Below are 15,481 nucleotides of genomic sequence, written 5' to 3' on the forward strand. Positions count from 1 at the left end.
TCGGTGACTGCAGGTGGAACTTGGATATTTAAATAACCTTTACGCGTTTTAGTTCCCTTCTCCGTGACTGCAGGTGGAACTTGGATATTGAAACAGCCTTTACGCGTTCTAATTCCCTTCTCTACGACTGCAGGTGGAACTTGGATGTTGAAATAGCCTTTACGCGTTTTAGTTCCCTTCTTCGTGACTGCAGGTGGAACTTGGATATTTAAATAGCCTTTACGCGTTTTAGTTCCTTTCTCCTTGACTGCAGGTGGAACTTGCATAAAGGCTGTTTCAATATCCAAGTTCCACCTGCAGTCACGGAGAAGGAAACTAAAACACGTAAAGGCTATTTCGATACGCGTTTTAGTTCCCTTCTCCGTGACTGCAGGTGGAACTTGGATATTTAAATAGCCTTTACGCATTTTAGTTCCCTTCTCCGTGACTGCAGGTGGAACTTGGATATTGAAATAACCTTTACGCGTTTTAGTTCCCTTCTCCGTGACTGCAGGTGGAACTTGGATATTTAAATAGCCTTTACGCGTTTTAGTTCCCTTCTCCGTGACTGCAGGTGGAACTTGGATATTGAAACAGCCTTTACGCGTTCTAGTTCCCTTCTCGGTGACTGCAGGTGGAACTTGGATGTTGAAATAGCCTTTACGCGTTTTAGTTCCCTTCTCGGTGACTGCAGGTGGAACTTGGATATTTAAATAACCTTTACGCGTTTTAGTTCCCTTCTCGGTGACTGCAGGTGGAACTTGGATATTTAAATAACCTTTACGCGTTTTAGTTCCCTTCTCCGTGACTGCAGGTGGAACTTGCATAAAGGCTGTTTCAATATCCAAGTTCCACCTGCAGTCACGGAGAAGGAAACTAAAACACGTAAAGGCTATTTCGATACGCGTTTTAGTTCCCTTCTCCGTGACTGCAGGTGGAACTTGGATATTTAAATAACCTTTAAGCGTTTTAGTTCCCTTCTTCGTGACTGCAGGTGGAACTTGGATATTTAAATAGCCTTTACGCGTTTTAGTTCCCTTCTCCGTGACTGCAGGTGGAACTTGGATATTTAAATAGCCTTTACGCGTTTTAGTTCCCTTCTCCGTGACTGCAGGTGGAACTTGGATATTGAAACAGCCTTTACGCGTTCTAGTTCCCTTCTCGGTGACTGCAGGTGGAACTTGGATGTTGAAATAGCCTTTACGCGTTTTAGTTCCCTTCTCGGTGACTGCAGGTGGAACTTGGATATTTAAATAACCTTTACGCGTTTTAGTTCCCTTCTCGGTGACTGCAGGTGGAACTTGGATATTTAAATAACCTTTACGCGTTTTAGTTCCCTTCTCCGTGACTGCAGGTGGAACTTGCATAAAGGCTGTTTCAATATCCAAGTTCCACCTGCAGTCACGGAGAAGGAAACTAAAACACGTAAAGGCTATTTCGATACGCGTTTTAGTTCCCTTCTCCGTGACTGCAGGTGGAACTTGGATATTTAAATAACCTTTACGCGTTTTAGTTCCCTTCTCGGTGACTGCAGGTGGAACTTGGATATTTAAATAACCTTTACGCGTTTTAGTTCCCTTCTCCGTGACTGCAGGTGGAACTTGCATAAAGGCTGTTTCAATATCCAAGTTCCACCTGCAGTCACGGAGAAGGAAACTAAAACACGTAAAGGCTATTTCGATACGCGTTTTAGTTCCCTTCTCTGTGACTGCAGGTGGAACTTGGATATTTAAATAACCTTTAAGCGTTTTAGTTCCCTTCTTCGTGACTGCAGGTGGAACTTGGATATTTAAATAGCCTTTATGCGTTTTAGTTCCCTTCTTCGTGACTGCAGGTGGAACTTGGATATTTAAATAGCCTTTTCGCGTTTTAGAGCCAATCAAGGTTTGTTTGGGGTCAATTAAAAACTGTTGCTGTAGCGAACTTTCTTTGGAACTGTTCATAGACCGTCCTGTTTGGGAGGACGATAGAAACATGATTATCAGGTTGATTTGTGTGGAATATGCCTGGCCACCTTTTTAAGAACATTTGTGGTATTTTATTTTTGAATAAAGTGTTTACCGTAAGAATAAAATCATACAAGTCACCCGTTTTGCCTTTGGTCGTCTGTCACGTTCAAGGAGAACTGGAGTGGACCACTGCCATCTGCTGGCTGACTGGGGAAGTGCAACTACAAGAGTTGTTAAAGGCCTACTGAAAGCCACTATTAGCGACCATGAGGTCTGATAGTTTATATATCAATGATGAAATATTAACATTGCAACACCTTTTTAGTTTACTAAATTGCAATTCAAAATTTCGCTCGAAGTTTCCTGTTGAAAACGTCGTGCACATGATGTCTCGGGTTGTAGCGGACATTATTTCCCAGCCCGATCCAAGCTATAAGTAGTCTGCTTTAATCGCACAATTCCACAGTATTCTGGACATCTGTGTTGCTGAATCTTTTGCAATTTGTTCAATGAATAATGGAGACGTCAAAGAAGAAAGACGTAGGTGGGAAGCGGTGTATCGCGGCCGCCTTTAGCAACACAAACACAGCCGGTGTTTACATTCCCGAAGGTGAAGCTTTACTATGGAACAGAGCGATCAAGCGAACATGGTTCCCGACCACATGTCAACCGGCAGTTTTCGGTGAGAAAATGCTGCAGGTGGTAATTAGTCGTCTCTTACCGTAGACATGAGCGGAGCTTGCGTCCTCCTGTAGCTCGGACTCTCTTGACACAGGCGGTCACCGCACCCGTACCATATAATCTCACTAAAACACGAGTAACACAAAAAGCATTTAAGGGATTTTCCAGAATGCCATCCATCCATTTTCTACCGCTTATTCCCTTTCGGGGTCGCGGGGGGCGCTGGCGCCTATCTCAGCTACAATCGGGCGGAAGGCGGGGTACACCCTGGACAAGTCGCCACCTCATCGCAGGGCCAACACAGATAGACAACATTCACACACTAGGGCCAATTCAGTGTTGCCAATCAACCTATTATCCTAGTAAATGTGTCTAATATCTGAATCGCTCCCACTGCCCTCGCTTTTTTTTTTTTTTTTTTTTTTTTTTTTATATATAGTCCTTCACTCTCACTTTCCTCATCCACAAATCTTTCATCCTCGCTCAAATAAATGGGGAAATTGTCGCTTTCTCAGTCCGAATCGCTCTCGCTGCTGGTGGCCATGATTGTAAACAATGTTCGGATGTGAGGAGCTCCACAACCCGTGACGTCACGCGCACATCGTCTGCTACTTCCGGTACAGGCAAGGCTTTAAACAATGGATGTCCGCTAACTTTTTGCAACTCAACGCCAAAAAAACGGAAATGCTGATTATCGGTCCTGCTAGACACCGAACTCTATTTAATAATACAACTCTAACATTTGACAACCAAACAATTAAACAAGGCGACACGGTAAAGAATCTGGGTGTTATCTTCGACCCAACTCTCTCCTTTGAGTCACACATTAAAAACGTTACTAAAACGGCCTTCTTTCCTCTCCGCAATATCGCTAAAATTCGCTCCATTCTGTCCACTAAAGACGCTGAGATCATTATCCATGCGTTTGTTACGTCTCGTCTCGACTACTGTAACGTATTATTTTCGGGGCTCCCAATGTCTAGCATTAAAAGATTACAGTTGGTACAAAATGCGGCTGCTAGACTTTTGACAAGAACAAGAAAGTTTGATCACATTACGCCTATACTGTATATACCTTTATATACATATATACATACATATATACCTATACTGTATATACCTAATATACATATATACATACATATATACCTATACTGTATATACCTAATATACATATATACATACATATATACCTATACTGGCTCACCTGCACTGGCTTCCTGTGCACTTAAGATGTGACTTTAAGGTTTTACTACTTACGTATAAAATACTACACGGTCTAGCTCCAGCCTATCTTGCCGATTGTATTGTACCATATGTCCCGGCAAGAAATCTGCGTTCAAAGGACTCCGGCTTATTAGTGATTCCCAAAGCCCAAAAAAAGTCTGCGGGCTATAGAGCGTTTTCCGTTCGGGCTCCAGTACTCTGGAATGCCCTCCCGGTAACAGTTCGAGATGCCACCACAGTAAAAGCATTTAAGTCTCACCTTAAAACTCATTTGTATACTCTAGCCTTTAAATAGACTCCCTTTTTAGACCAGTTGATCTGCCGTTTCTCTTCTTTTTCTTCTATGTCCCACTCTCCTTTGTGGAGGGAGTCCGGTCCGATCCGGTGGCCATGTACTGCTCGCCTGTGTATCGGCTGGGGACATCTCTGCGCTGCTGATCAGCCTCCGCTTGGGATGGTTTCCTACTGGCTCCGCTGTGAACGGGACTCTCGCTGCTGTGTTGGATCCGCTTTGGACTGGACTCTCGCGACTGTGTTGGATCCATTATGGATTGATCTTTCACAGTATCATGTTCTCATATGTTCTCATAGTCATCAGTATCATCAGTATCACAGTATCATGTTCTCATAGTCATCATTGTCACCGACGTCCCACTGGGTGTGAGTTTTCCTTGCCCTTATGTGGGCCTACCGAGGATGTCGTAGTGGTTTGTGCAGCCCTTTGAGACACTAGTGATTTAGGGCTATATAAGTAAACATTGATTGATTGATTGATTAGCGACCAAAAGTTGCGTACTTTATCATCGATGTTCTCTACTAAATCCTTTGACCAAAAATATGGCAATATCGCGAAATGATCAAGTATGACACACAGAATGGAGCTGCTATCCCCGTTTAAATAAGGAACTCTCATTTCAGTAGGCCTTTAAAGCCTTGGTACTAAATAGCCGACAACTAAATGTTTTTTAAACTTATAATAACCTACAACTAAATGTTTGTAAACTTATTGTATGTTAAACACACACCCCTTTTAGACCAGTTGATCTGCCGTTTATTTTCTGCTCTGGGGTGAGGCACAGGTTGGGTGTTGCCACGGATGAAGTGCTGGCTGTCCAAAGTGGGGACCCGGGGTGGACCGCTCGCCTGTGCATTGGTTGGGGACATCTGTGCTGCTGACCTGTCTCAGCTCAGGATGGTCTACTGCTGGTCCCACTATGGACTGAACTCTCATTATTATGTTAGATCCACTATGGACTGGACTCTCACTATTATGTTGGATCCACTATGGACTTGACTCTCACACTATTATGTTAGATCCACTATGGACTGGACTCTCTTTTATGTTAGATCCACTATGGACTGGACTCTCACATTATTATGTTAGATCCACTATGGACTGGACTCTCACTATTATGTTGGATCCACTATGGACTTGACTCTCACACTATTATGTTAGATCCACTATGGACTGGACTCTCACTATTATGTTAGATCCACTATGAACTGGACTCTCACACTATTATGTTAGATCCACTATGGACTGGACTCACACTATTATGTTAGATCCACTATGGACTGGACTCTCTCACTATTATGTTAGATCCACTATGGACTGGACTCTCACTATTATGTTAGATCCACTATGGACTGGACTCTCACACTATTTTGTCAGATCCACTATGGACTGGACTCTCACTATTATGTGAGATCCACTATGGACTGGACTCTCACTATTATGTTAGATCCACTATGGACTGGACTCTCACACTATTTTGTCAGATCCACTATGGACTGGACTCTCACTATTATGTTAGATCCACTATGGACTGGACTCTCACTATTATGTTAGATCCACTATGGACTGGACTCTCACTATTATGTTAGATCCACTATGGACTGGACTCTCTCACTATTATGTTAGACCCACTATGGACTGGACTCTCACTTTTATGCTAGATCCACTATGGACTGGACTCTCACTATTATGTTAGATCCACTATGGACTGGACTCTCACTATTACGTTAGATCCACTATGAACTGGACTCTCACTATTATGTTAGATCCACTACGGTCTGGACCCTCACTATTATGTTAGATCCACTATGGACTGGACTCTCACACTATTATGTTAGATCCACTACGGACTAGACTCTCACTATTATGTTAGATCCACTATGGACTGGACTCTCACTATTATGTTAGATCCACTATGGACTAGACTCTCACTATTATGTTAGATCCACTATGGACTGGACTCTCACTATTATGTTGGATCCAATGAAATGTAAAGCCTGGCCGTGCAGCCTCCAGCAGGTAGGTGGCGCTGTAGCAAAAATGTGTATCCAGACACGCACTTCTGGTCGTGGACGTTCAGCACTGTGTTACCGCAAGTGACCAGCAGAGGGAGACATTTCCTTCAACAGACTTTATTAGCTGAGAGGAACAAAGAGGAACAAACACACAATCAGAAAATACTTCTGAGACTCGCACCTGAAGCACTCTGAATAGCAAATGGACTACAAACAGGAAAACAAAAAGAGTAAAATACCTTCTCAATGATACAAAAATAAACTTAGCTGTAGAGTTTTTGTGCAGATATACAAAACACTTGAGAAATGGCAGCAACTTCAGTAACTTCAGTAAAAGCATCATCATGGACATAAAAAGTAGTATACACGTATTTTGTCATATTATGTACATCAGGGGTGTCCAAAGTGCGGCTCGGGAGGTCATTTGCGGGCCGCCACACATTCTGCAAAAATTGCAAAATTAAAAGTATTGGAAAAATACAAAAAAAAACATTTAAAAAGTGGAATGAGGTGAAATATAATGAGGGAAAAGTGGCAATGTTGACACAAAGCTGTCATGCAGGCAGTTGTTTTGTTCCTTCTGCCTTTTTTTTCCCCCCGTTGCTCCAAAAAAAAAAAAGACCAAAAAAATCTATCTTATAATGAATTATTACTTAAAAATGATCACTTTAAAATGTTTTAAGTGGAAAAAATATTGTATATGTTGTGTGGTTGCCTTATAAAAACATCAAAGTTTTGACAAAAGAGCATAAAAACAAACAAAATAATTGTTCAAACTTAAAATCGACAGATATATCGGAAGTAGATCTTGAAATTTAAGTGTTAAAAGTAAAAAAAAACCTAATAAAAATAAATCACTTTATGAGTGGGGAACCTTTCAGATCTCAAATACCGTATTTCCTTGAATTTCCACAGGGTCAAACTCGTCACGTCACATATGACACTTCCCCTGTCATCATTTTCAAAACAGAGGAGGCTGATTTCAATACCAGTAATTTGAAATCGCATAAAGGCAAGAAGATTAAGAGCTATTCAGTAGGATTTAAGGTCCACTATGGACTGGACTCTCACTATTATGTTAGATCCAACGAAATGTAAAGCCTGGCCGTGCAGCCTCCAGCAGGTAGGTAAGGTAGGTAAGAGCATAAAACAAACAAAATAATTGTTCAAACTTAAAATCAGCAGATATATCGGAAGTAGATCTTGAAATTTAAGTGTTAAAAGTAAAAAAAACCTAATAAAAAAAAATCACTTTATGAGTGGGGAACCTTTCAGATCTCAAATACCGTATTTCCTTGAATTTCCACAGGGTCAAACTCGTCACGTCACATATGACACTTCCCCTGTCATCATTTTCAAAATGGAGGAGGCTGATTTCAATACCAGTAATTTGAAATCGCATAAAGGGAAGAAGATTAAGAGCTATTCAGTAGGATTTAAGGTCCAAGCTAGTGTAGTAAGCAACTATGTTTTATTAATATACCTGTGGAGCCGACGGTCCGACAGGCAGGCAAGGCACGCCTGGAGACGGCGAGCGAGCGGAGAGGACCAGCGGAATAGTGACCTGGACAGACGTTTTATTGAAAAATAAAAGTCAAACTGCTTAAGCCATGTCCTTCCTTGTTGCTCCTGGGAACCCATAAGACGACGGCTGGAGACCGTCACAATACCGTAGCTGCGTCTGTCAAATATGAGTCATTAAATATCTCCCGCCTCCTGGTGGTAGAGGGCGCTAGTGATCCTTCTTGCGACTACTCGGCTGCAGAAGTGAAATGAGTGACGTGATGTGTGCTGGAGCAGGTAATAAAGGAAGATCTCCATCGAGACAGAGTTTTAAAACTGAAGAAAGATAAGGAAGACTTCTATAAGCAAGTTATCGATGCTTTTGATCAGAAGGAGCTGCGCATGGACTTCATTTATAAGTAAAGGTAAGACCTAACGGTTTTTTTAAATTAATAATAATAATAATAATGGATTAGATTTATATCGCGCTTTTCTATTGTTAGATACTCGAAGTGGGAACCCATCCTTCATTCACACCTGGTGGTGGTAAGCTACATTTGTAGCCACAGCTGCCCTGGGGTAGACTGACGGAAGCGTGGCTGCCAGTTTGCGCCTACGACCACCACCAATCATTCATTCATCATCCATTCACCAGTGTGAGCGGCACCGAGAGGCAAAGGGTGAAGTGTCCTGCCCAAGGACACAACGGCAGCGATTTGGACGTCAATAGGAGGGAAGCGAACCTGCAACCCTCAGTCTTCTGGCACGGCCGCTCTACCAAATCGAAGCAAGTGGGGGCCATTTTTATATTTTTTATTTTAAAAACCAACACAATATATGTATAAAAATGATGCATTTCAGCCTCCACTCAGGTTTGATATCAGGGACCCCAAAGGGTTCTGGTCAATAAAAAATAAAAATAAAAATATGTCAATATTCAGTATAATTTTTTGCGTGGTGCAGTGGCCGTGTGCAACCCGAGGGTCCCTGGTTCAATCCCCACCTAGTACCAACCTCGTCACGTCCGTTGTGTCCTGAGCAAGACACTTCACCCTCGCTCCTGATGGGTGCTGGTTAGCGCCTTGCATGGCAGCTCCCTCCATCAGTGGGGCGGTATAGCTCGGTTGGTAGAGTGGCCGTGCCAGCAACTTGAGGGTTGCAGGTTCGATTCCCGCTTCCGCCATCCTAGTCACTGCCGTTGTGTCCTTGGGCAAGACACTTTACCCACCTGCTCCCAGTGCCACCCACACTGGTTTAAATGTAACTTAGATATTGGGTTTCAGTATGTAAAGCGCTTTGAGTCACTAGAGAAAAGCGCTATATAAATATATTTCACTTCACTTCACTTCACTTCACTTCACTACGCCATGCCGCCCCTAAATTAAATACGCTTTTCATGATGGTATCCCTACTTCACGCTCCAATTTTTACCGCATGCCTTTGGTAAGTGTCGGAGTGAGAAGAGGTTTTAAAATAATTAGCGCATGCTTACTTTTACCGCACGCCTTTAGTAAGCGCAGGAGTGAGAAGAGGTTTTAAATTAATTAGCGGCCTGACGGCAATTCAAGGAAATACGGTATATTTAGTAGAATTTTATTTAACTTTTCACTGTGATTACTTAAAAATATTAAATAGTTAAAATCAATGGTGTCCTGCATTATTGATGTTTGAGGGCTTTAATTGCTAAATAAAGTACTATCTATCTAAATACTGCATGTTTCAGTTTTACTATAAAAAAGAAAGTTGTCTGACAGAAAAGGCATAAAACCTTATTTTTTTTTACTTTATATCAACCTCAAGTTGATATAGAGATTTACTGCAAGCATTAAATAAATAGATAAAAAAAAACATTTTAGTGACTGAGACCCTCTATGCTCCCCAGGAGCCCTAAGGAGCGGTTTAGCTCGGTTGGTAGGGTTGCAGGTTCAATTCCCGCTTCCACCATCCTAGTCACTGCCGTTGTGTCCTCGGGCAAGGCACTTTACCCACCTGCTCCCAGTGCCACCCACACTGCTTTAAATGTAACTTAGATATTGGGTTTCACTATGTAAACTGTGAATTATATTTATATAGCGCTTTTCTCTAGTGACTCAAAGCGCTTTGCATAGTGACACTCAATATCTAAGTTACATTTAAACCAGTGTGGGTGGCACTGGGAGCAGGTGGGTAAAGTGTCTTGCCCAAGGACACAACGGCAGTGACTAGGATGGCACAAGCGGGAATCGAACCTGCAACCCTCAAGTTGCTAGCACGGCCACTCTACCAACCGAGCTATGCCGCCCCTTTGAGTCACTAGAGAAAAGCGCTATATAAATGTAAGAGGAAGAGGAAGGAGGAAAAAAAAAAAAATCCATATATTTTGTTATGGTCTGAAAATGAAAACTATCAAAAATCCGTGTGCGGCCCACTGTGGAAAAAGTTTGGACACCCCTGCTGTACCGGTTTGGGCCCTAAAAGTACTTTGTACATTTTTGTTGGTGGTAAAAAAAAATAAAAAATAAAACGTGTCAACTTTCGAACCCCATAAACAAAAGTATGAAGAATGTGACCTCTTACGAACAGCAAGACGTCAATCATCAAGTTGCATTCTGTCAGAAAGGCGTTGCCGCGGTAACCACGGCGGAAGGCGGAGTGACGTCCGGTCCTCGCCAACTAGATGACGGTCCTGAACAGGAAGGAGATGGCGGCTCCCAGTGCCAAGCCCAGCGACAGGAAGAAGGCCATGATGGCGCCCGCCGTCTCCGCCTCGTGTTGTGCGACTTTCCTGCACACAAACAACTGTGACGACTTTCTGCAAAAACATTCGTGATGGAGACAAAAATTGGGACGAAGTGGAATGAAGGAGTTGCAAAGCAGGATGTGTTGACACAAATGATCATCAATCAAATCGATGCTCTTATCAATTCTTGTCACAATTACAAACCCTGTTTCCATATGAGTTGGGAAATTGTGTTTGATGTAAATATAAACAGAATACAATGATTTGCAAATCATTTTCAACCCATATTCAGTTGAATATGCTACAAAGACAACATATTTGATGTTCAAACTCATAAAATTTATTTTTTATTGCAAATAATAATTCACTTAGAATTTCATGGCTGCAACACGTGCCAAAGTAGTTGGGAAAGGGCATGTTCACCACTGAATATGCTACAAAGACAACATATTTGATGTTCAAACTGATAAACATTTTGTTATTTTGCAAATCATTAACTTTCGAAATTGATCCCAGCAACACGTGACAAAGAAGTTGGGAAAGGTGGCAATAAATACTGATAACGCTGACGGATGCTCATCAAACACTTATTTGGAACATCCCACAGGTGTGCCGGCTAATTAGGAACAGGTGGGTGCCATGATTGGGTATAAAAGCAGCTTCCCAAAAAATGCTCAGTCTTTCACAAGAAAGGATGGGGCGAGGTACACCCCTTTGTCCACAACTGCGTGAAACAAACAGTTTAAGAACAACGTTTCTCAAAGTGCAATTGCAAGAAATTTAGGGATTTCAACATCTACGCTCCATAATATCATCAAAAGGTTCAGAGAATCTGGAAAAATCACTACACGCAAGCGGCATGGCCGGAAACCAGTGACCTTCGATCCCTCAGACGGCACTGTATCAAAAAGTGACATCAATCTCTAAAGGATATCACCACATGGACTCAGGAAAACTTCAGAAACCCACTGTCACTAAACACAGTTTGTCGCTACATCTGTAAGTGAAAATTAAAGCTCTACTATGCAAAGCGAAAGCCATTTATCAACAACATCCAGAAACGCCGCCAACTTCTCTGGGCCCGAGATCATCCAAGATGGACTGATGCAAAGTGGAAAAGTGTTCTGTGGTCTGACGAGTCCACATTTCAAATTGTTTTTGGAAATATTCGACATCGTGTCATCCGGACCAAAGGGGAAGCGAACCATCCAGACTGTTATCGACGCAAAGTTTAAAAGCCAGAATCTGTGATGGTATGGGGGTCCATTAGTGCCCAAAGCATGGGTAACTTACACATCTGTGAAGGCACCATTAATGCTGAAAGGTACATACGCGTTTTGGAACAATATATGCTGCCATCTAAGTGCCGTCTTATTCATGGACGCCCCTGCTTATTTCAGCAAGACAATGCCAAGCCACATTCAGCATGTGTTACAACAGCGTGGCTTAGTAAAAAAAAGAGTGCCGGTACTTTCCTGGCCCGCCTGCAGTCCAGACCTGTCTCCCATGGAAAATGTGTGGCGCATTATGAAGCGTAAAATACGACAGCGGAGACCCCGGACTGTTGAAGGACTGAAGCTCTACATAAAACAAGAATAGGAAAGAATTCCACTTTCAAAGCTTCAACAATTAGTTTCCTCAGTTCCCAAACGTTTATTGAGTGTTGTTAAAAGAAAAGGTGATGTAACACAGTGGTGAACATGCCCTTTCCCAACTACTTTGGCACGTGTTGCAGCCATGAAATTCTAAGAAAAAAAATAAAATTTATGAGTTTGAACATCAAATATGTTGTCTTTGTAGCATATTCAACTGAATATGGGTTGAAAAGGATTTGCAAATCATTGTATTCTGTTTATATTTACATCCAACACAATTTCCCAACTCATATGGAAACGGGGTTTGTATTATTTTTAACCATTTTATGAGCGGAGCCCCATTTGTATCCCCAAGAATTTTAGTAAGATTTTTTTTTTTTAATCGTCTTTGCCCCGAGAGGGACAAGCGGTAGAAAATGGATAATTGACCTATTTATAGCTCCAATTTCTTCACATCCAGTCTTTTTGCCGAATAAAAGAGTTCTTTGACATGGAAATGTCAACAAATGTAAAATGATAACATCCAAGGATGGATCTGAAGTTGATCTGGAGAAAAGTTAGAAGAGGATCTCCACATCTTCTAATCTCACTTGGACATTTGCACACAAATAAACCCCATGAAGTTGCAACTGACTCAAGAAAACTAGATGTTCCTCTGGATGGACTTGATGATGCCCCTAGTGAAGATGCCAGTGTGGAGGTCCCTGGTGCTTACTTGGGTCCGAAGCACATACAGAGGGAGGCCAGGTAGCCGTTGGAGAAGGCGAAGAGGATGATGAAGACGATGTACCAAGCGTCGTGAGCAAACACCACGGGCAGGAAGTGGCGAGGATGAACGTTACACAGCATGAAGAGCGGCACAAACACCACCCGCACGCCCACCAGGGTGGGGAGCCACTTGCTGTCCTTGTCGGGCTGCAACACACACACAGATTTAGATTCAGATTTTTTTTGGTCCCCGTTGGGGAAATTCATTTTCACTGCCCTACATTTAACCATATAGACATTGCACATGACAAAAACAAAAATAAGAACCTGTCAGACAGGTGGGCGGGCCTGCTGTTAAGGGCGGCTATAGCTGCAGGGTTAAGGCTTTTCTTGAGGCGGGCCCTCCGGAATTTTTTGGTTCTGTACCCGCGCCCTGATGGTAGTAGGATTATGTATTGGTGTAGTGCAGGGGTCACCAACGCGGTGCCCGAAAGGACCAGATGAGTCGCCCTCTGGCCTGTTCTAAAATTAGCTCAAATAGCAGCACTTACCAGTGAGCTGCCTCTATTTTTAACCTTCGTCTTGTGTTAGGGTCGGCACCGACCAGTTTTAGTTTTTAAATGCATAAAAAACACCACATACATTTATTTTTTTGCATCAAAGCTTTTTGACTTTGTCAGGAACCTCTTTGTCAACAAAATAAAACATTTTAGTTTTTTTCACTAAATTATAAAATGCTCTGGTCGAAATTATGCCCTTGGTGTTGTTAGGGTCGGTTTCGACCCAGTTATAAAAATAAGATGATAAAGCAATGATAACAGCCAAAACTGAACACACTGACAGCCAGCTCCTCTCCCAATCATGTGAGCTTTAGTGGATTCTCATTTTACCTTGTTATCCTGTACAAAAACAAACAAAAGACGGACACTAAAAGTGTCACTTTTTGCCACTCTGATTTTGTTTTTTATTAGTTTTGGAACTAGTAATCTATTTCTCTTGGTTTCATTTGCTTGATTGGTTGTTGTTGGATTTCTGTTGCTGAAAAAAATACTTTTTAGCCTTTTTCTTGAAGTAAATTTAAATGGGTCGAAATTGACCCGTAACACCATAGATGTTACTATAGTTAAAATTCTTAAAATGAAAAAATAAATAAAACACATTTATTTAAGAGATGTGTTCTAATACCCCTTAGTAATAGTTAGGTAACACAACAAACTTTTTTTTATTTATATGATTCTCTTGAGGTTCGTTTTACCATTTTTAAAAATTGAAATCGAGGGGTATACTGACAAAAAAAAGGCCCAATGGCCCAAACCAAAAATATTAAAACCAATATTTTCAAGGATAAGGAAGCCTAACAAGGTAACCAAGAGATGAGAAACAAATTGGATGATAGATCATTGTTTTTAGTGTATTTTACAGCTGATTTAAGACATGGGTCAAAACCGACCCGTTAACATAAGAGATGGTAACAGAAAGCTAACACAAGAGGAAGGTTAACATTTTATTTATTTACTAGCAAGCTGGTCTCGCTTTGCTGGACATTTTTAATTCTAAAAGAGACAAAACTCAAATAGAATTTGAAAATCCAAGAAAATATTTTAAAGACTTGGTCTCCACTTGTCTGAATAAATTCTTTTTTTTTTTTTTTACTTTGCTTCTTATAACTTTCAGAAAGACAATTTTTGAGAAAAAATACAAACTTAAAAATTATTTTAGGATTTTTAAACACATTTTAAACACTTTCCTGACAATTTAAATCAATGTTCACGTACATTTATTTGTTTTATTTTAAGGAATAATAAATACATTTTAATTTGATACTTCATTTTAGCTTCTGTTTTTTCGACAAAGAATATTTGTAAAATATTTCTTCAAAATTATTATAGTTAAAATTTCAAAAATATATACTGGCAAATCTGTAAAATCTTTAGAATCAAATTTGAAAACTTATTTCAAAGTCTTTTGAATTTCTTTTGAAAAATTTTGTTCTGGAAAATCTACAGGAAATAATGATTTGTCTTTGTTAGAAATATAGCTTGGTCCAATTTGTTATATATTCTAACAAAGTGCAGATTGGATTTTAACCTATTTAAAACATGTCATCAAAATTCTAAAATTAATCTTAATCAGGAAAAATTACTAATGATGTTCCATAAATCCATCCATTTTCTACCGCTTATTCCCATTTGGGTTCGCGGGGGGCGCCGGCGCCTATCTCAGCTACAATCGAGCGGAAGGCGGCGTACACCCTGGACAAGTCGCCACCTCATCGCAGTTCCATAAATAATTTTTTTAATTTTTTCAAAATGATTCCAATTAGCTAGTTTTTTGCTTCTTTTTTTCGGTAGAATTTTGAATTTTTAAAGAGTCGAAATCGAAGATAAACTGTTTCAAAGTATAATTTTCTTTTTTTCCGTGTTTTCTCCTCTTTTAAACCGTTCAATTAAGTGTTTTTTTTTCATCATTTATTCCCTACAAAAAAACGTCCCGTAAAAAGGGAAAAAAATGTAAGACGGGATGACGAACAGAAATACAATTTATTTAAGTGTGTATCAAACTGGTAGCCCTTCGCATTAATCAGTACCCAAGAAGTAGCTCTTGGTATCAAAAAGGTTGGTGACCCCTACTGTAGTGGCTGACTGATATCCTGGACTATCTATCCTTTTTGCCAGTGGAATGACGGACCTGTGGTTTAAATCTGAAATGTTGGGTGTGGGTGGGCCGATAATTTTAGCTGCTATGTTTGTAATGTGTGTGAGTTTGGTTACAGAAAGCATGGTGAAAAAACATGTGGAACAAACAGTACA

At 40.9% G+C, this 15,481-nt stretch overlaps 2 protein-coding genes across 2 annotated transcripts in view; one reads left to right on the top strand and one right to left on the bottom strand.

The window, feature by feature from the left end:
• LOC133559671 (atlastin-2-like) overlaps positions 1 to 2,065 on the top strand; it is a 58,537-nt gene extending 56,472 nt beyond the window's left edge. Inside the window, exon 16 of the transcript XR_009808246.1 lies at positions 1,814 to 2,065. The gene's annotated coding sequence lies outside the window, so the exon portion shown is untranslated. The remainder of the gene's footprint in view (positions 1 to 1,813) is intronic.
• Positions 2,066 to 6,612: 4,547 nt separating this feature from the next.
• The window catches only part of LOC133559672 (equilibrative nucleoside transporter 1-like), a 57,267-nt gene continuing 48,398 nt past the window's right edge, over positions 6,613 to 15,481 (bottom strand). The window contains exons 12-13 of the mRNA XM_061911659.1: positions 12,679 to 12,878; positions 6,613 to 10,413 (exon numbers count right to left, since the gene is read on the bottom strand). Coding sequence (XP_061767643.1) covers positions 10,302 to 10,413; positions 12,679 to 12,878 — 312 coding nt within the window. The 3' untranslated portion in view covers positions 6,613 to 10,301. The remainder of the gene's footprint in view (positions 10,414 to 12,678; positions 12,879 to 15,481) is intronic.

Source organism: Nerophis ophidion, linkage group LG09 (assembly GCF_033978795.1).
Source record: "Nerophis ophidion isolate RoL-2023_Sa linkage group LG09, RoL_Noph_v1.0, whole genome shotgun sequence".
Taxonomy (NCBI): Eukaryota; Metazoa; Chordata; class Actinopteri; order Syngnathiformes; family Syngnathidae; genus Nerophis; species Nerophis ophidion.